At 39.2% G+C, this 21,117-nt stretch overlaps 2 protein-coding genes across 4 annotated transcripts in view; one reads left to right on the forward strand and one right to left on the reverse strand.

The window, feature by feature from the left end:
• Positions 1-11,752, reverse strand: part of HACL1 (2-hydroxyacyl-CoA lyase 1) — a 43,688-nt gene extending 31,936 nt beyond the window's left edge. Inside the window, exons 1-8 of the mRNA XM_057737952.1 lie at positions 11,547-11,752; positions 11,257-11,361; positions 9,386-9,426; positions 7,997-8,077; positions 6,882-6,954; positions 5,873-5,950; positions 4,586-4,680; positions 2,105-2,217 (exon numbers count right to left, since the gene is read on the reverse strand). Coding sequence (XP_057593935.1) covers positions 2,105-2,217; positions 4,586-4,680; positions 5,873-5,950; positions 6,882-6,954; positions 7,997-8,077; positions 9,386-9,426; positions 11,257-11,361; positions 11,547-11,636 — 676 coding nt within the window. The 5' untranslated portion in view covers positions 11,637-11,752. The remainder of the gene's footprint in view (positions 1-2,104; positions 2,218-4,585; positions 4,681-5,872; positions 5,951-6,881; positions 6,955-7,996; positions 8,078-9,385; positions 9,427-11,256; positions 11,362-11,546) is intronic.
• Positions 11,718-21,117, forward strand: part of BTD (biotinidase) — a 46,185-nt gene continuing 36,785 nt past the window's right edge. For 2 of the 3 annotated variants that reach the window (XM_057737954.1, XM_057737957.1), the window contains exon 1: positions 11,718-11,926. The gene's annotated coding sequence lies outside the window, so the exon portion shown is untranslated. Of the gene's footprint in view, positions 11,927-14,446; positions 14,467-21,117 lie in introns of those variants that run through there. The other variant, XM_057737956.1, reaches the window with a different exon arrangement.

A 21,117-nucleotide genomic window follows, 5' to 3' on the forward strand; every position in this document is an offset into this window, starting at 1 on the left:
TAGTAAAATATTACTCCACATCCAGAACTTATAATTCTCTACTGAGTCCCAGCAAATAGTATAGTAAGTTCAGATTCAATGTAATGCTCCCCACTATAAAACCACCTTGGAATCTTTCGCCATCCATGTAGAATGAAAAATAATTCCTTGTTTTAAATCCAGAAAGTTTCCTTGTATTCTCCTTCTTGCCTCAGTATCCCCTCCATTCAGTTCCCTCTTCCTGGACTGCCTGGGTTTTCTGTGTCCATTCAGTGACCGGTCGCCCATTTTCTCAAAGAGTGGCTACAGCATCGTCTCTTCTGAACGGTCTTTCCACACTACCTACACAACATAGCTGCTGCTTCCCCTAAGAATTCACCTCAGCTCTGCATACACACTGCACTTATTTGTGACCAGGTCTATCTACCTGTAAGGAGGAACCATTATTTCTCTATATACCTCACAAATGTTCTCCATAATCCATCCCTTATCATAAGCACTCATCAAATGTTGGTTAAAAGAAGGACAAAAACTAGCATCCACAGAGCTCTTTTCTTTCTATTTATTTTGTTGTCTAATCGTAACAATACTGCTGAGGTAGCTAATCTCTATTTTACAAGTGAGCTGAGACTCAAAGCAGTTTTGCCAAGGTCAGAGACCTAATATATCACATAGCTGTATACACTCAGCCCTGACTTCAATTTTTTTCTGTTGTCCGCCATTTTTACTAAAAGTGTTTTTAGTTTCTATGTAGTTAGTTCTTAAGTCGTTGATAACTGACTAGCATGGTCACAGGTGATTCACAGCCCCCTCAGGTCTAGAGCATATAATGGATACTATAATAAATTGCTGACAGGAGTATAAACTGGTACAATACTTTGGGAGAAAGCAATTTGACAATATACTCCAAAGGCCTTAAAATACGAATATTTTTTAACTTAAGTATCTTTCTGGGAATCTATCTTATATCCTAAATATGGAAAAAGCTTTAAGCACAAACAAGTCTGTCACAGCTATTCTAAACAAACAAAAACTGGCAAAGATTTAAATTATTTGCTAGTAAAGTTTAGTATACACATGAATGAACATTAAAAATTATATCTGGGAAAAAAATTTAAGACCATGAGAAAATGTTATTCTAATGTTAAATGAATTAAGTATAATACAAAACTGCCTAATAGAGTGACCATTTGACCCAGCAATCCCACTTGTAGGTGCTTGAGAGAACTGAAAACAAACACCCACACACACACTTGTGCATAGCAGCGTTATTCGTAGTGGTCCAGAAGTGGAAACATCCCAAATGTCCATCTACTGTGAATGGATTAAATTAAATGTGGTACATCCATACAATGGAATGTTAATAATAATTATTATATTTATTATTATATAATTATAATCAGAATATATTATCATTCTTAGTCAGCAATAAAAAGAAATGACATACTGATACATGCTACAGGATGAACCTTGAAAACATTATGCTAAATCAAAAAGGCCAGTCATAAAGGACCATACATTATATGATTCTCTTTAAATGAAGTGTCCAAATAGGCAAATATCTACAGAGACAGAAAACAGATTCATGGTTGCCTGGGGCAAAGGGGCCAAGGAGGCTGGGGTAACAGCTAAGGGATGTGGGGTCTGGGGGAGGGTAATGACGATATTCTAAAATTGATTCTAAAGTTGGATGCACAACTTTGTAAATATACTAAAAGACATTAGATCATATACTTAAAAAAAACTGTCATATAGCATGATCACAATATATAAAATATACGTGCAAAAAGGAACAGAAAAGTACTACATGTTAAAATGGTTTTCTTTGGATGAAAGGATTTCTTCTTTTTAATCTTCTGGATTTTCCAAATTTCTAATAATAATCATGTGTAATCTTCATAATGGAAAAAAGCACATTTTACTCATAAGACTAAAGAAGTGTAATAGGTGATATTCCAGGCATTCTAGAATAATTCTATGATTTCAAAACTAATAAATAATGCTAAATGGATAAAGAGAATTTTTATTCCAATCTCAAACATTAGAGCAGATGCCAATATATAATGAAGACAATTTCTAGACAGAATCTAGCTTTCAAAAAAATTAGAGTTCCATGCACTGCTACCTTTCCCGATGATGAGAAGGGGCTGTGTGGAGCTCCTAATAACAGACGCTGCCATACACACAGCAGAGCTTTCTGCCATGCTAACAGGAGGTGGCATGCACAACTCCACGAACCTGGAAATAAAGAGCTCTGTTAATCAAAGGAGGCCGGCTTTTAAACTGTTTTTATTGTGAAAATATCAAATACATAAGAAGGTAGAAAAAAATAGTATAATAAACCCCACATACCCAGCCTGTAAAGTCAACTACTAATATTTTACCACATTTGCTTCACACATACACATAAACATACATATACATTTCTCCTTAAACCATTTTGAAGTAGACTACAGCAGCAAGACTTAAAAACTAGAAGATAAAGACTTCCTCCTCTATAACCATAATATCCTTAATCACATCTGGTAAATTAATATTTACTCCCTAAGATCCTTTAATAGCCAGACCTCCCTGGTGACACAGTGGTTAAGAATCTACCTGCCAATGCAGGGGACACGGGTTCGATCCCTGGTCCGGGAAGACCCCGCATGCCGTGGAGCAACTAAGCCCGTGCACCACAACGACTGAGCCCGCATGCTGCAACTACTGAAGCCTGCGCCCTAGAGCCTGGGCTCCACAACAAGAGAAGCCACCGTGATAAGAAGCCTGTGCACCACAACTAAGAGTAGCCCTTGCTTGCCGCAACTAGAGAAAGCCTGCTCACCGCAATGGAACACCCAACACAGCCAATAAATAAATAAATAAATTGAAAAAAAAAAAATCATCTAATAACCAAATGAGCAAGGACAGGAAATCTGAGTTAATGGCTTTGCACTGTAGTAGTGGTTGTTGGGGTAGTAATAATAAAAAACATACTAAAAGTTAAATATTTAATACCTACTATATGCCATTTATTCTCATTTAATTTTCAAAATAATGAGATTAGGTATTACCATATTACCATTACCTCCATTTCACCACTGTGTGTGTGGGGGGGGGGGGGGTGGGGCAGGGGGAGAAAACCTCTAAAAGTAGGTAACTTACTCAGGGTCCCCAGATGGCATGTGGGGACAGGACTGAAGTAGGTTGTTCTGTCTCCAACGTCCATGCTTTTAACTACCTCACTACATTTCCACTCACTGAGTCAATATTTTAGTACCACAAGATGCACTGGTAAAAGAAATATTCAAACTGTCCTAGTTAAGTATTTCTAGACACCAAGTCCTCAGTGCTTTATTTCATTTATCCTAATTAATAAACACCATATTGTACAAAACTTGGGCATATAATACCAAAAAAGGACATTCAAATCTTTACAAAAACTTTAAAGAAGGCTTACAGTTAACTTACCTGAGGCACATCATCCCCCACCCCAACAATCCTGTTTTGATTATCATGTTCTGGTATTACGAAGAACAGATGTCCTTTGTGTCTGACTCTCCCAAATGGAAACCATTACTTGGTATCCTGAGTGAACAGAAATGCCCACTGTCTCTGAGGTCACCAGCGGATCACCTGGTCCATGACGGCAGGAATGTGCTAAATGGTACTCGGGGTGATGCACAAGCCCAAATACCCATCCTTACCAGGGGTGACTTTGATACTAGTTTGCTGTATTTATTGTTCACTCACTGTTTATTTATGGAATAAAGGAACGTGGCAAATCAGAGTAACATCTGGTGTTGAAATCTTTTCAAATCACAGAGATAGACTAAAATTTTTTATGCTGAGTTCTAGTAGTTTTTCAATAGTCACTTCATCTCTTGGTTTATACCATGAAGCCTCTAAATAACCATACTATGCGAGGATTAATTTTTTATGGTTACTGGAAGAATAATTTCAAATGAGGAGTTTGGGAAGCTCCAAGCATTTGATTTAGTAATTAAACCCCAAAGTAATTCCTAAATAATACCATTTTAATTAAGAGAATTAAGCCCTTTGGAGATAGGATTAAGATGGCAGAGTAGGAGGACATGCGTGCTCACTCCTTCTTGCAAGAGCACTGGAATTACAACTAAATGCTGAGCAATCATCAACAGAAAGACAATGGCTCACCGAGGAGACAGAGGTACTGGCAGCAGGGGTTCTGGGAAGTGCTCATTGGCATGAGCCCTCCCAGAGTCCGCCATTAGCCCCACCAAAGAGCCTGTAAGCTCCAGTGCTGGGTCGCCTCAGGCCAAACAACCACCAGGGTGGGAACACAGCCCCACCCACTGGCAGACAAGCAGATTAAAGTCTTACTGAGCTCTGCAGCACCCAGCCGTACCTACCATCAGTCCCTCCCATCAGGAAGCACGCATGAGCCTCCTAGACAGCTTCCTCCACAAGAGGGTAGACAGCAGTATCAAGAGAATTAAGCCCTTTGGCCAGGATTCAGTTTCATTACTAAATCTTCAAAAGTTAAGACAAATGAAGATTAATTTATAAGCTGCTAGGTAAGTTCTTTTTAAAAGGTAAGCATTATGGTAACACAATTAAGAAAGAACTCCAGTTAACTATTACTCACTTTATAGAATTCACATTCACCTGGAGGTTCACAAAATCTGCTGGTATGTCAACATAGCAAGCACCTGGACGGCCATAAATACTGCTTCTCACTGCCTGAGTTCATTACAAATGGAAGAAAATATTTTAAAAATCTCAATCCTTATTATCACATTCCACTCAAAGATAATTTAAAATTGTAAAATGAACACTATTTTAATTCTTTTTGACATCCTTAGTTGATGCAGCATCTTCAGAAATAAGCAATTTTAATTAAAATTGAAATGCCCTCTATTGATTCTATACATTTTTAAAGATATTTTTGTTTAAAAAGGGAAACATAAGAAAGAAAATACTTATTTAGGGGTTTAAAATTCATTTTCTACTACACTTTAGTCCTAGAAATATCTACTAGGTTCTGCCTGCCAAGTCTACTTTATAACATGTACTTTCACCTACTTCCTAATCCTAATTATTTGGCAAAGGTTTCAGAAACTGCGATGCTGTAACATCAAATGATGTTGTAATATCAAATGGCTTCTATCACACGTGGTTTCTATAACACATGGTTTTGGAAACAGCGCAAACGTAACTTCACATATAAAACTGATTTATAATACACTTTAATCAACTAAGAGATGGTCTTATATGCATTAATACTAATTTTCAAAAATAATCTTTCAAAAGCATAAGAAAAAGGGCACTCAGGGTTTCATTATATCTTTCTTTTTACTTTTCTATAATTTAAAACAATTTTTTTTTTATTGGCTGAGTTGAGTCCTTTTTTTTTTTTTTTTTTTTTTTTGCTGTGCGTGGGCTTTCTTTTTAGTTGCTGTGAGTGGGGGCTACTCTTCATTGTGGTGTGCGGGCTCCTCATTGCCATGGCTTCTCTTGTTGTGGAGCATGGGCTCTAGGCGCATGGGCTTCAGTAGTTGCAGCACATGGGCTCAACAGTTGTGGCTCACAGGCTTAGTTGCTCCGCGGCATGTGGGATCTTCCCAGAGCAGGGATAGAACCCGTGTCAGCTGCACTGGCAGGTGGATTCTCAACCACTGCGCCACCTAGGAAGCCCTAAAACAATTTTTAAAACTAATATATAGGAGAAAATTTTTCCAAAAAAATTTATTTTATCTGTTTCTTTAAGTTAATGACTGAATATTAAAATGTACATAGCTATTTATCAATATCATTGTTAACTGTCTGAATATATTCTAAATTGTTACTAATTCTATTGAGAATAAAAGTAACATGGGTATAAGCAATTGAGAAAAAACAGTTGACTTGGAGAGCTTGTAATTAAATACTGTACCTTTTCGATAATAGAGGGAATGGCTTCTATGCTACTTGGCCGGGCAGAGAACTTGGTATATAATCTACAAGCTTCAACCTACATGTGAAAAGAATATCACTTAAAATTCAAGTCATGTACCGTATTACTCTTTCGAAAGGTGACAAAATGTTAAGTTATTACTTTCTATTATGTTTACCGGCAAGATGGAGAAGAATGGATTGTTTCTTAAAAGCCTATGCAAAGTGAAACCAAATCTCTGCCTTGGTATGAGTCAGGAAGACAATCAAAAGAAGATACCATTTTCATTTCTCAGACTGAGAAAAATAAAAAAGTTAGATAATACCCAGAACTCTCATAAACGGTGGTGAGAATATAAATGGGAAGGGAAGTTGACAATGTCTCCTAAAAAATGTGAATAAGAATATCCTTGGATCCAGAAATTCTACAGCCAGGAATACAGAACTTTATCTGTTACATCTTATTACAATAATAACCTATTTTTACATTTCTGCCAGTTTTCCAGGTATATATTTTGTTGCTATGCTGTTTGGCATAAATTCAGCAGTGTTAATTTTTCACTGTTTAATGCATTTTGAAGCATTATATAGAAACTGTTTCTCTTAACACTTTTCCGTATAAAGTCTGTGGAATAGTTGGTAGTCTGAGTCCCAAAAATATGAATAGGAGTTTTCCTCTCAACTTTTCTCTTCCTCAAAGTCGATAGTCCCAAACCATTTTTACTCCTGCATTTTCTTGACTGTTTGAAGAACTTATTTTCAGAGTTTAAATTTCTGTCAAAAAGATCTATTGCTTGGACGATTACTCTTAAGCAGAGGCAAAGCTTTCTTAATATCCACATTGAGAGTTTCCTGTAGTTGAGGAAAATTACCTTTAAATTATCGCAGGTACTTCTATTTTATTTTAATTGTTTATTTTGCAGACAGGAGTTGTAATTTCTTCTCCATAAATTTTAATGGCGTATCATGATGCTACTAAATGCTAGAGGGAAGATCTTAGAGGTGGGTACCTGAGGAAACTCCTGGAAGGCTCCCATTGTTTCCTGACTTCTTTCAGAGGAACCACCAATCACAATCAAGGGCCTGAAATATTAATTTTTTTAAAAAGAGAATTACAAACGAGATCAACATGTAAAACACTCAGCAAGTGCCCAATGACTAATAAACTCTCAATGAATGTCAAAAAAGAAAGAGAATTGCATTTTCCCTTAAAAACTGTCAATTTAAAAAGATTTAGGAAAACTTGGTTCAAGAGAACCTTCCTCAATTTTGGAAAAATCTGAAATTTACAGTAAACATTTTTCCTCCATGCTCCTCTTTCCCCTGCCTCTTTTGGATACTGATGCTAAACCTCTGGGTGTGATGATGTAAAATGAATTGTTACACCCTTCCTATTATTCTTGAGAATAAGAAATGGAAAACATTTTTCTCACACTTTCCTAAGGGAGTCTATTTAGAAATGGCAGAATGAGAAAAATTCCTCAGCAAGAAAATTCCTATCCTTTGGGGAGGGAAAAAAAAGATACAGCAAAGCTAAAGTTACTCAAAAATTGTCAGACACTAAAGTAGATAAGAAAGAGAAGGCGTAGGGAGGAAAAAAGAAAAGAAGGAACACATGGCAAGATGGCAAACTACATCCTTCCCACAGGAAATTTAAACATTTTATGAATTAATCAAAACGTAGCCCCCTTTAACATGATCCTATTGGTAAATAACCAGAGATGGTATCAAGGGCAACAGCAACTAGTCTGCTCATAAAGCCACCTCAGTATATATAAGATTTCAACTGTCCTGCTAGTTATGCAAAACAAGGTGAAAAATTACATTCTTACATATTGAGCTGGGATCTTTAATCAACAGTTCTTCACTGTTTATTAAAGAGACTTCTGCACACATTCACATACATACACAGATATGGAATATACACATAGTCATTAACAGTGTTTTTCTCTAGATACAAAAAATTATTGATGGTTTTTTATTTTCTTCCTAACACTCTTCTTAATTTTTCACTAAGCCATTTCCTCAAGCACCTGACCCCTGGTCTCCCCACCACAGATCAGTGGTTCCTCCACTAGGTAAAATCATGCATTGAGATTTTTAAGAAAATGTTTTCAATAATTACCAACAGTTCATGTTTGCATTTGCCATACCACCCAAAGCATGGATGAGACCTGGACCAGAAACAACAAGGCAAACTCCCGGCCTAAAAGCAAAACAGAATTAATTTTATTAAAAGCAGGTCAAATGCAATACTTGATTCATATTACTTTAGGGTGAAATGTAATCTTCTTGGACTTCAAAGGAAGGATATACAGGTTTTTACTACAACTGTAAAACAATTATTAGTGTAGTTTTTTAACTAGGAAAAAAAAAAGGTTATATCAGTCTTCCTGTAAGAAATAAGGTACCTACCATCCTCACACTGTATTTCACTAATCTCTTCATATTTTGCTCCTATCATATTTGGGTTAAATCAACTTGACTGCATAGAGAAGCAAATTTTCGATTACTGAGTACGTTTCTATATGGAAAAAAATGTTTTTAAAAATTTTCTTAACAAATAAATATATAATGTAAATTGGTCTTTGACAGAAAGTAATTCTGAAATGTAGTGCTCTGCCCCAATTTTTATAACTGAACTTGAATGCTTCACCCTAGATGACTTTCCAAGCTTAAAGCACTGAAGAGAAAGGTATTGCTACATAATCCAGCTTGCCATTTTCAATTTATAAAGTAATTTCTTAAGAACCTCTATTTAAGACAGCCTTTAAATTGGTACAGCCACTATAAAAGCAGTACAGAGGCTCCTCAAAAAACTAAAAATAGAACTAACCATACAATCCAGCAATTCCACTCTGGGCATTTATCAGAGGAAAAAAAAACACACTAATTCAAAAAGATATAGGTACCCCATGTTCATACAGTACTATTTACAATAGCCAAGATATGGAAGCAACCTTAGTGTCCATCCATGGATGAATGGATAAAGATGTATATACACACATAATGAAATATTACTCAACCATAAAAAAGAATGAAATCTTGCCATTTGTGGCAACATAGATAGACTTGAAGGATATTATGCTTAGCGAAATAAGTTAGACAGAGAAAACCAAATCCCATATGATTTCACTTATATGTGGACTCAAAAAAAAAGAAAACAATGAACAAACAAAACAGAAAGAGACTCATAGATACAGAGAACAAACTGGCAGTTGCCAGAGGGGAGATGGGTGGAGGAATGGATAAAATTGGTGAGGGGGATTAAGAGGTACAAACTGCCAGCTGTAAAATAAATAAGTCATTGGGATAGAATGTACAGCATAGGAAATAATATTGCAACAACTTTGTATGGTGACAGATGGTAACTGGTCTTATTATGGTGACCATTTCATAATGTATAAAAACAGCAAATCACTATGTTGTACACCTAAAACTAATATAATACTGTATGTTAATTATAACTCAATTAAAAAAAAGAAGTTGAAATAAAACACAGACTTGAGCTTACCTGCCTGTCAGATATCCAACCGCGGAGGCAGCATAACAAGCCTACAAAGCAAAAAACACTGGAACTTAGGCGTTTGGGGACCCTTATAGCATGAAATCCTGTTAAGTAATAAGTATATTATTAAGTATTATACTTGTATAAAGTCCATATATAATGATTTACTCTTAAGTAAGGGGGAACTGGAACATTTTTCATTTTAACAAGTACTGTTTTACCTGTAAATTTCAATTAATGGTTTAAGTATCTAATTATAATTTTTAGTTTTACAAGGAGTTTATCCATATCATCTAGTTTATTCATAATATCTTATAATTGCTTAAACATCTGCAGGACCATTAGGAATGTCCTCTTTTTTATTCCTAACATTGATAATTTGTGTTTTTTCTCTTTTATTTCTCATCAGTCTTACTAAGGATTTACCAAATTTATTAATCTTTTCAAAGAACCAATTTTTGGATTTGTTGATTTTTCTCTATTGTTCCTTTGTTTTCACGTCTGCTGGTTTCTGCTCTTGTATTTATTATTTTGCTACTTTCAGTTTGGGTTTACTTTGATTTTCTCTTCCTAGCTTATTAAATTGTAAGATCAGGAGCACTGATTTTTGATCTTCTTCACTAATAGATTGATCCAAAACTACTTCCTCTAAGAGCCACTTAGCTGTAGCGTACATGTGTGAGATCTCATCTTCTCATCGACATTCAATTAAAAATGTTTTCCATTTCCCATCAAGATTTCTTCTTCACCCCACTGGTTAGTTAGGGTCCCTGGTGACATCTACTTTTTCATCCCTGACACTGGTAATTGGTATTTTTTCTCTTTTATTCTTAATCAGTTATGAAGTTTATTGATTTTATTAATTGTTTCAAATATTTACAAAGGATTCAAACGTTGGGGGACATTTTAACCTTTCTGTTACTGAAGTCCAGTTTATTTCCACATGGTCAGGTCACATACACTGTATGTTTTCAATCCCTGAAAATCTGTTGAAATTTCCTTTATGACCTTCATATGGTTAGTTTTTATTTTTAAACTGCACTTCAGCTCATTATAGGAAGAGAGGGAAGGTGATGAATTAAATGCAAGATAACCTGGAAAAATGCTAAATGCCCTTTAGGAAAAAATGAAACTGGGTTGACAAAATGTCCTATCTTCCTTTCTTGTGCTTCCAAATAAGCCTCTAAGAAGGGTGGCAAGATGATGAGGTGGAATGAGCACTGGACTGAGACTTAGGACACCTCTGGAGTCCAATCACGGCTTTACCATTTGTGATACCCGTCACCTTGCAGAGCCACTTACTACACAAAATGAGACTTGGCCTTTACCCATTCATGTTGCAGGTACTACCTGAGCTCCTATCATGTGCAGGCCCCACCTAGGCACCGGGGATACAGATGTGTCAAGAAGAAATAATATCCGTGACCCCCTGGAGCTCACTGCCTGATAAGGAAGTCAGACTAGACAAATAATACACAGAAATGGACACATTATAATTGGTAGTTATGAGAGTGAAGGACAGGGGGCCAGGAATCAGACCAGGTGACTGTCCCTTCCAGCTGTGACATTCTAGACTTGGCAGAGTACAACACTGTGTAGCGTTTAGAGCATGGACTCCAGAACCAAAATACCTAGGTTCAAATCCTAGTTCTGCCAACACCAGCTGTCTCCTTCAGCAACTCAACTTCTTAACCTTTCTGGGTCTCACCTTTCTCATCTGCAGCTAGGATTAACAGCGGCTCTTGCCTCCTAGGATTGCTGTGACTGATACGTGTAAAGTATCAGAGGAGTGGTAAGCGCCGACTGTCTGCAATGAATATTTGCCATTCTGTTACGCATCCCTAATAACGCATTCGGCTCTTGGAGTCCGTACTTACCGCCTGCTCGTTCCTCATCCCGACGTATCTGATGCCCACCTCCTGGGCAGCAAGGGCGATTTCGATCACCGGGATGCCTACGATGCCAAACATGTAACTCACGTCCTGGGGGCCAAGAACAGAGCAAGGAGGCCGGGGTCCCCGTGCCGCGGTTCCCTTCTGTGGCGCTGAAAGGAAAGCCTCGCGCAAACCTCCCTCCTGCCCGCCCCCGGCGCTTTCCCATCCCCAAGACAACGTCCCGGCCCCGTCGGCTTCCGTGGGAGCCTCTCCCTCGGAAAGGTCCCGCGCACCTGCGCTCTCAGGGCCCGAGCGATGACCTGAGCGCCAGACGCCAGCCCCTCGCGTCCGTCGCTGCGCTCCGCCGAGGCGCCTTCCGACATCTTCCGCCTGAAAGCGGGAGGCCCTCTAGCCGCCGACAGCAGTCTGACGCGGAGTCACCCAGCCAAGCCAACCGCGAGGACACCGACGGTGGGCCGGTCCTCTGAAGGAGGAGGAGCCCGACCCGCCGCTTTACAGGGCGGGGAGGAGGAGGCGGGGCCAAAGGGGAGGGGAGACGTAAACACGCTCTCCCTCCTGTCACAACCGGGCCCTGTCCCGGCGCCCTCCATTGGCGGCCCGCAGTGTCAGGAGGAGGCGGGACTAGCCGGAGGCGGAGGCCTGTGCCGAGCAGGTGAGAGGTCGCACCGCCGAGGCCAGCGGCCTTCGTCCGACCCCCCGGAGGTCTTTCGGGACCGCGAAGTGGGGGTGGCTCATGCGCAGAATCGGTGCGGAGGGGGGCTTGGGGCAAGGGCAGAAGCGGCCGTGGCGCGCGCTCCCGGGCCCGCCTCGCCCCCGGCCTCGCGGCTCTGGGGCCCGCGCGCACGTTTCGCGAAGGCTGCTGGGACGCGGTGGCTGGTTAGCGCCAGGTGTTGGGCGGGGTCGTGTTTGGGTTGCGTTGTCCATCCGCGTCCCGTGTGTTCTGGGCTTTGACTTAAACGCTTTTTGAGGTATATGTTCGTAACCTTGTGGCTTTGCACTCCGTGAAGATTAATACCCGTGTATTACATCCGTGAGCGGATGTGTACTCTTTGCCGCATGGCTTAGGTGAGGGCAGGCACCTCCAGGCGAGAGATGAAGTCACTTGTGGAGAGCCTTTGGGCCCGCCCGCGCTTCAGACGAGCAGTCCTGTGCTCTGTTTTCCGTTCACCCTTTGGCCACAGGGGTTAGAAAGGGCCCCGTGAGCCTAGTTACTTTTGACCGTGGTTGTCTCTGACCCTTGCTGATAACCCTCCGCTCTTGTCTTCCCAAAGTCAGGGAAAGGAGGGGGTTTGTGGTTGTTAAGAGTCAGGGCCTCACCGCCATCAGCTCCTGCAGCTGAGAACCTTTTTTTAAAAAAAAAAAACTTATTGAAGTATAGTTGATTTATAACGTTGTGTTAATTTCTGCTGTACAGCAGAGGGAATCAGTTACATGTATATATACATTGTTTTTCATATTCTTTTCCATTGTGGTTTATCGAAGGACGAGAATCTTTTTTCTTTTTTTCTCTAAATTTATGTTTGGCTGCGTTGGGTCTTTGTTGGGGTGCTTAGGGTTTCTCTAGTTATAGCGAGCGGGGACTACTTTTTGTCACAGTGAGCGGGCCGCTTATTGCGGTGGCTTCTCTTCTAGAGCGCAGGCTCGGTAGTAGTTGGCTTAGTTGGTCTGTGCGTGTGGGATCTTCCTGGACCAGGGCTTGAACCCATGTCCTCTGCATTGGCAGGCAGATTCTTAACCACTGTGCCACCAGGGAAGCCCGAGAACCTTTTAAAACACATTTCTGAGTGAAAAAGTTCCTTATAATGTGTGATTTATGAGGCTACAGCTTCAAGGTCATTAGACCATCTGCTCAGTAGCAAACAGAAAAATCTCCAATCGTAAGGAAGAGTGGAAATTTAAATTTTTGAGGGTTTTAAAGCAAAAAGACCAGTAAAATGTGGAAAGTAAAGAAACAAGAAGAGAGGAGAGTGGGTCATGGGTAGTAAAATGAATGAAAGGCATTGGAAATGAAAGAATTTCTAAACCCAGTGGGCTCCTTCAAAAAGGTTTCCCCTCGAATTTGAAGTCCTTACACCCTAAGCAAAGTGAATGGTTGCCTTCTTGGTTATGAGGACCTAGCCTAAGATAGCACATCTAAGAGGGAGATTTCTTTGAAGTCTCGGACTTCATCTAAAAAGTAAATGCAGATCTTGCATTGTATTCCAGAATCTGTATTTTAATATAAAAGTGATTTTTAATTGAGGTAAACATACACTTAAAAGTACAGATCTTAAAAGAGTTTTGACAATTGTATATAGCTATGTAACCACCACCCACAATACAAATGACATTTTAAAGTACTCACCTGTCAAATAAAATTGACATTCCAGAAAGATGCACAGTGTTTTTTGTGTGGCTTTGAATAGTCCTTGGCACAGTGTTTCCTGTCCCTGTTGGAGAAGCATAGACCCTACACCTCTCTATCATGTGGGACTGTTTAAATTTATATCAGTACCTGTGTGACAGTTTCTATCCCCAAGCATCAGAATCACCAGGAAAGCTTTTTAAACATAGGATTGCTTGGGCGCTACCCTACATCTTCTGAATCAGCATGTTAGGACAAATTAGGCACCTGTATTTTTTTTAAAGCTGCTACCTAAATTTGATTTGCAGCTAGACTTGAGAACCACTAGCTCTGTGTTCATGCTAGAGGCATGAGTTAATAATTAAATGTGTGGCTGACTGTTACCAAATACTGTTGCTTAATTTGGAGTTACGGGTTTAAGGCTGGTTTGACATTGGCAGCACAGACCGTATAGATGGTAATTAGTTCATGGGGACTTGTGTTTACTGCTGTCCCAGAAGAATCACTGACAGAAACACTTGGTACAAAGTGTGAAAAGCGAACTGTGAACTGGAACAAATCCCCTGAATTCAGATTAACCAGTTGTGCAAAAGGAAAAATTCTCCACTGGACTCTGCCCTTTAGCAGAGAGAGAAGTCGGTGAGACTGTGGAAACCTGCTTCACCTTTACAGCTTTGAGTTCAGGGTGCAACATTCCATGCTTCACTTGGGTCTGATGATTCAGCAAGAGTGCTGAGCGTCTCACCCCAAGATTTGCAGGCACTTGGAGCAACTGCTTTCAATCCAGTGGCAATGACAGGGCTCCAGGATTCTTTTGTAACTTATCCAAGGCCTTTTGTGCAGACATTGTAAGCATTACCACATTCTTTATTACTTTCATTGGTGGTAGGCATGGAATTTTATTTGTTGGATATTTCATTGGAATTTTATTTGTTTGGTTTGCCTTGTTTGTTTACTGGTGGAAAGAGGTCAAAGGAGGAGTAAGTCTAGGTTTTTTCTTTTCTTTTTTTTCTATTTTTTAAAGAAACAGCTAAAGTAATGATAACATGCTCTCCAAAGAGCAGTCAGTCATCAAAGTGTCTTCAAACAAAACAAAACAAAACAGTCTTCATACTGATTACTCTGTTTGTGAGTTCTGGACTTGAGATTATGAGGGAGTTATTTGGTGGTTTTCTTCCATGTGAGTGAAGAGAGTATCCAGGCAACCAGGTCATTTCCTTAGAGTTGCAAAGTAATACCTGGAGAAAATATACTCACTAAAGATTTGAAACAGGCAGCTTCTACAGGTAGTAACTTCTTAGGCCCCAGATATTATATTTTAATTTCAGCGAACTAACTGCTATGAGGACATAAGTATTTATTTCAAATGGCTTAGAAGTCATAACATAGTATTTCTCCATATGCAAGAACTCCACACTTGGGGGTGGCCTGTAGTCTAGGGGTTCGTCAGCCATCACCTATGAAACACAGTATTAGTGTTTAAATGTTTTCTGTTTTCATTTGTTTCTTCTGTTTTGCCAGCAGCCTTCATCACAGCCCCTTCCTTTAGCTTTTTATATTGTATCATACCTATGGTTTTGTTTTGCTTCTAATCTATCCTCTGTGTCAGCGAAACAAAAAATCAGCTCCAGGGTAGAATCTGAATGATTCCCAGGGTTTGGAGTTGAACTGAGGTATAATCCCAGGTGAGGGACATCTTCATGATGAGGGACATCTTCATGATGAGGGACATCTTCATGATGAGGAACTTAAGCCCTTAAACTTTTTTCTGCATCATCACCTTTGCGTTCCTGTTTGGAGCTTAGCTGTGATGTATCGTTTTATTCACTTTCTTTTTTATATATTTATAATTTATACTATAATTTATATTTTTTGTTTTATATATTTTTAATATACTGATATATTATATATACTTAAAGTCATTTATGACATCTTTCAGACACATGAATAAGAACAGGGATTAATACACACCCATGTACCCAGCCCTAGCTTAAGAAATGCATTACAAATTGAATGAAGCTCCCCCCTCACATCTCCTGCCCTGTGCCATAGAGGTGACCACTATCTTGAACTTGGTGTTTGTAATCCCCACCTATGCATTCTTTAGGTGATGGGCATTTAGGTTGTTTTAAGCTTTTTAGTGTTATAAACAGTTTTCTCTGGATATTCTTACATGTCTCCTTGTGCACATGTGTGAGTTTTTATGTGTATGTATCTAGCAGTGTTATCAGAGGGTAGGTTGTTGTCTCATGGCAGAAAGAATTCAGAGATGAGACAGGAAGGTCCAGAAAGCAAAGTGAGGATTTATGTAAGGGAAAGTATGCTGTCAAGGAGGGAGCAGGCCATCTCAGGTGAGCAGCTGCGCTGAGTTTCTTTTGCAAACTAGTTTGTGGATTGTAGACATGAAGGGGTGGGATATTCATTGAGGAGGGAGGTGTTGGGGCTCATATTCCCTGATTTTCCTCCCAGCTCCACGTTCCCGAGGGGAGGAGGGATTTCTTTCATTTTTTAGCCTTGATCAGAAGTGTCTTGGTGTTGGTGCCTGATCGGAACTTCTTATCTGCAAGGCTAATTTTATTGTAATGAGGGCATACTGAGCAACAAGTTATATTCAGACACTGGAAATTCCTGCATTTTCCCACTTTGTCTGCCTCCAGGATACTTATCACCCCTGAATGTGTGGTGTCAGTCTGGAGGTCCCTGCTTTTCTTTGTCTGTCTAAGGACCCTCATTGTTTACAAGATGTATGGTTTCCTGCCATTTGGCCCGTGCCCCTCTTTCTTTGCTTATATCTAGCTAACTGCCTGCTGTAACGGGGGTGGGTCATCACCAGTTTTACTGGATATAACCAAATTGGTCTCCAGAGTTATGGTACCAATTTATACCCCTAACTTTGGTATATAAGAACTCCCCTTTCTCTACACCCTCAATTGTGGAATTGAAAAAAAAATTTTTTTTGCCAATTTGATGATTGTGAAATGGATTTTTATTTCCATTTCCTGAACTACTAACGAAGATATCTAGATATTGAGTATATCGTTATATATTTGGATTTACCATTGGGATTTCTTCTGTGAATTACCTGTTTATATCTTTTGTCCTTTTGTTTATTGGATTATCTTTTTCTTATTTATTTGTAGATGTTCTTTATATATTCTGGATACTTATTCAGTGTTTTTTAATTTTGTTTATAGTTACTTTTGAGGTACAAAATTTTGTTTTTTTGGTGTGTGGTCACAACTGACAATTCTTTTTTTTTTTTTTTGGCCATGCCATGTGGCTTGTGGGACCAGGAATTGAACTCATGTCCCCTAGCTGTGGAAGTGTGGAATCCTAACCACTGGACCACCAGGGAATTCTCACAACTGACAATTCTTTTCCTTTATGTTTGTATCTTGTTGAGAAAAACTTTCCCTAAACTGAGGTTATGTGGAACTTTGTTTCTACATTTTTGTTAAAAAGTTTCATTTTTTTTACATTTAAGCCTCTTTGTCTCCCTGTAGTTGATTTTTATGTATGATGAGAAGTAGCAATCCATGTTTTTTTTTTTCATATGATATATATATCAGTTAGATTTTGCTGTGTAATTAACCACTCTAAAACTCAGTAACTTAAAACAACCACCATTTATTTAATTTATAATCCTGTGAGGCTGGGCTCAACTGGGCTTCTTCATGCGTTTGTGCTCAGTTGCTAGTCAGCTAGGTCACTCTGCCACTGGAATTTGACTGTGTGTCCCCAGGGGTGGCGGGCTTATCCCCACTATGCCATGTATCTTGCATCACTCAGCAGGCTTCCCTGGGCTTCTTTGTTCGGCAGCAGGTTGCAAAGGGGGACACATTCCATGGTGGCAGCCTTTGTGGGCCCATGTTTGCTCACATCCGATTAGCCAAAGTAAGTTATAGGTGGTGCTCAGACTCTGAGTGGGATGGCATGAATGTTACATAATAAGGGAACAGCACAGAGAGAGGAGTAATTGCTAGGCATTTTTGTAGTTAATTTAGTGAAGTTCCTGTTGTCCAAGCACCTTTGGTATAGTTCGTTCTTATTGCAGTGATCCATAATGTTATCTATCAAGTTGCCATACATGTGTGGTCTGTCTCTGGACTTTCTGTTCTTTTCCTACCCCAACACCAGTCCTACACTATCTTAATTTCTATATTTTAATTTATTTATTTGTTTATTTATTTATGGCTGCGTTGGGTCTTCATTGGTGCATGCGAGCTTTCTCTAGTTGTGGCGAGTGGGGTCTACTCTTCATTGTGCTGCATGGGCTTCTCATTGCAGTGGCTTCTCTTATTGCAGAGGATGGGCTCTAGGCATGAGGGCTTCAGTAGTTGCAGCATGCAGCCTCAGTAGTTGCAGTGCATGGGCTCAGTTGCTGTGGTGCTCGGACTCTAGGTGCACAGACTCCAGTAATTGTGGCTCATGGGCTCTAGAGCTCAGGCTTAGTAATTGTGGCACATGGGCTTAGTTACTCCGAGGCATGTGTGATCTTCCCAGACCAGGGATCAAATCTGTGTCCCCTGCATTGGCAGATGGATTCTTAACCACAGCACCAGCAGGGAAGTCCCTTTATATTTTTAAAATAAATCTTTATGTTGGTAGGACAAGTGCTTCTACTTTGTTCTTTTGAAACCATCATCTTTTGTAATTAGTTTCCTATCACTGCTGTAACAAATGACCACAAACTTAATGGTTTAAAACAACATAAATTTATTATTTTAAGAGTTCTGTATTTCAGAAATCTGAAATAGGGTTCACTGGGATAATATCAGGGTGTTGGCCGGACCACATTCCTTTCTGGAGGCTCTAGGAGAGAATCCATGCCTTTCTCCTCCCAGCTTCTAGAGGCCTCCTACGTTCTTGGCTCCATCTTCAAAGTGAGCAGTGTCAGGCCAAGTCCTTCTCATGCTGCCGTCACTCTGGTTCTCTTTCTTCTGCTTCCCTCTTCCACTCCTGAGGGCACTGGTGATTACACTGAGTATACCTGGATAATCCGGGATAATCTCTCCATCTCAAAGTCAGCTCATTAGCAACTTAATTCCCCCTTGGCATGTAACCTAACATACAGGTTCTGGGGATTAGGATGTGAACATCTTTGCTGGACCATTATTCTGCCACTCTGTTTATTCTTGGCCTTTTTCTTTTTCATACATATTATGGAATCAGTTTATCGAGTTCCATGAGCTACTCATTGGAATTACATTGTTCATAAATTAATTTGGATAGAACAATATCTTTATATTGAGTCTGTCTTGCCATAAGCATGATATATCTATTTTACTCTTCCTTAATCTTTTAATAAAACTTTTATTATATTTATTTCTAACTATCTTACTATTTAGTTATTTGCATTTTCTAGTTTGGGGGGGCAATGTATTAGAATGCAATTAATTTTCATATGCTGGTCTTAAATCTACTTTATTATATTTTCTTTGAATTATAGTTTGCTTATAGATTCTCTTGGGTTTCTTTGCAGGTAATCATATCATTAATGAGAGTTTTGTTTCTTCTTTTCTTATTCATATATCTTTTATACTTCTTTTTCTTTTTTAACATTCCTAAATTCATTTTTAAAAAATTTTTAAATGTTATACTCCATTTATAGTTATTACAACATATTTTGTCTTGTAAACCAGTTGTTTGGGTTTTTTTCATTCATGGGAGAATGTTTGGTCACAACTTTTATGTGCTTTGTGGCAATTTTCTGGTGACTAGTCATAGTTTGCTTTTCTTGTAGTATCTTTTTTTTAATTAAATTAAATTATTTTGGCTGCATGCGTGGTTTGTGGGATCCTAGTTCTCCAACCAGGGACCAAACCTTGGCCCTCAGCAGTGAAAGCGAGGAGTCCTAACTGCTGAACTGCCAGGGAATTCCCTTTTGTAGTGTCTTCTACCAGATCTTAAACTTTTTACTTACTCATTTTTGAGTGAGAGTTTTCCTGGATCATTTATTTGCAGGAGGTTTATGTGGGAGGTGACCAAGACCGTTCTGGGTTGGTAGCTATTTACCTTCAGCACTTTGAAGATCATCTGTTTAGCTCCATGCTTGCTCTTGAAAAGTCTGCTGTTCTTCAAATCACTGTGACTTTGAAAATAATCTCTTATCCCTATGGTTGCTTTCAAGACTTTTTTTTTTTTTTTAAATATTTGGTGTTCTGATGTTACTTTATTATATGACTAGGTATAGGGTTCTTTCTGGTTATCCTGAATTTGTGGATTCTGTATTTCATTGATGTGGAAAATTCTCAACCATTATTCCTTCAAATATGTTTTATTTCCTTTATTCCTCCTTCTGAAATTCCATTTAGAAATATAATGGAACATCATACATATCTTTCATGCCTTTTATCCTCTTTTTTCATTTTTGTCATCTCTGGTACATTGTTTTTTTTTTGGCTGTGTTGGATCTTCATTGTTGCACGCAAGCTTTCTCCAGCTGTGGCGAGTGGGGGCTACTCTTTGTTGCCGTGTGCAGGCTTCTCAGTGTGGTGGCTTTTCTTGCTATGGAGCACAGGCTCTAGGCGCATGGGCTTCAGAGTTGCAGCATGCAGGCTTAGTAGTTGTGGCTCAGGGGCTTAGTTGCTCCTTGGCATGTGGGATCTTCCCAGACCAGGGATCAAACTCCTATCACCTGCATTGGCAGGCTGATTCTTAACCACCGTGCCACCAGGGAAGTCCCTCTCTGGTACATTCTAACCAAAATTTTTTTCAGCTCTAACTCCCATGTCACAGAATCTCTCCATCTGGTTCTATTTGACAGTATCTTATTTTATCTGTCTTATATTCCACTGGAAATTTCTTTAATCATCTCAAATGTACTCATTTGATAATCTGTGCTATTGATACGGTCATCTAAAGTCATTGGGGTTCTGATTTGCTGTGTTCTGTTGACTCTTCCATTATAGTTTCTTTTGCATGGTAGTTTGTTTCCTTGGGTGTTCAGTAATTTTGGATTGTGAGCTCGTACTTACTTGAAGATGAGCTCTTTAGAGAGGATGTGGATTGTCTTTGCTAAGCACCTCAAGACCATTTTGTGTTCATTTCTTAGCTTGAGGGTTACCTGGGTCATGTATGTTTGTAAATTTGAATCCTAAACCCACATAAGGAAACCTTTGTTATGACTTCTCAGGGGATACTTTTTCGCCCCTCAAAACCCAAGAAAAAGTGTACAAGTTTCCATGTAGATAGTTACTTTTGCTGGCAGGCAGGTGTTTACATGTTTGTTTGACATATCATTATTACCCACAGTTTGTAGTGTACATTAGGATTCACTTAGTGTTACATGTACACTTTGAGGGGTTTGACAAATGTATGATGACATGTCTCCACCACTATAGTATCGTATAGAATGGCTTCACTGCCCTAAAAATCCTCCATGCTCCACCGATTTAGCCCTCCCTTCCCTCAACCCCAGGGAACAACTGAACCTTTTACTGTCCACAGTTTTGCGTTTTCTAGAAAGTCATATAGTTTAAATCACAGTATATACCCTT

This window comes from Hippopotamus amphibius, chromosome 6 (genome assembly GCF_030028045.1).
Source record: "Hippopotamus amphibius kiboko isolate mHipAmp2 chromosome 6, mHipAmp2.hap2, whole genome shotgun sequence".
Lineage (NCBI taxonomy): Eukaryota > Metazoa > Chordata > Mammalia > Artiodactyla > Hippopotamidae > Hippopotamus > Hippopotamus amphibius.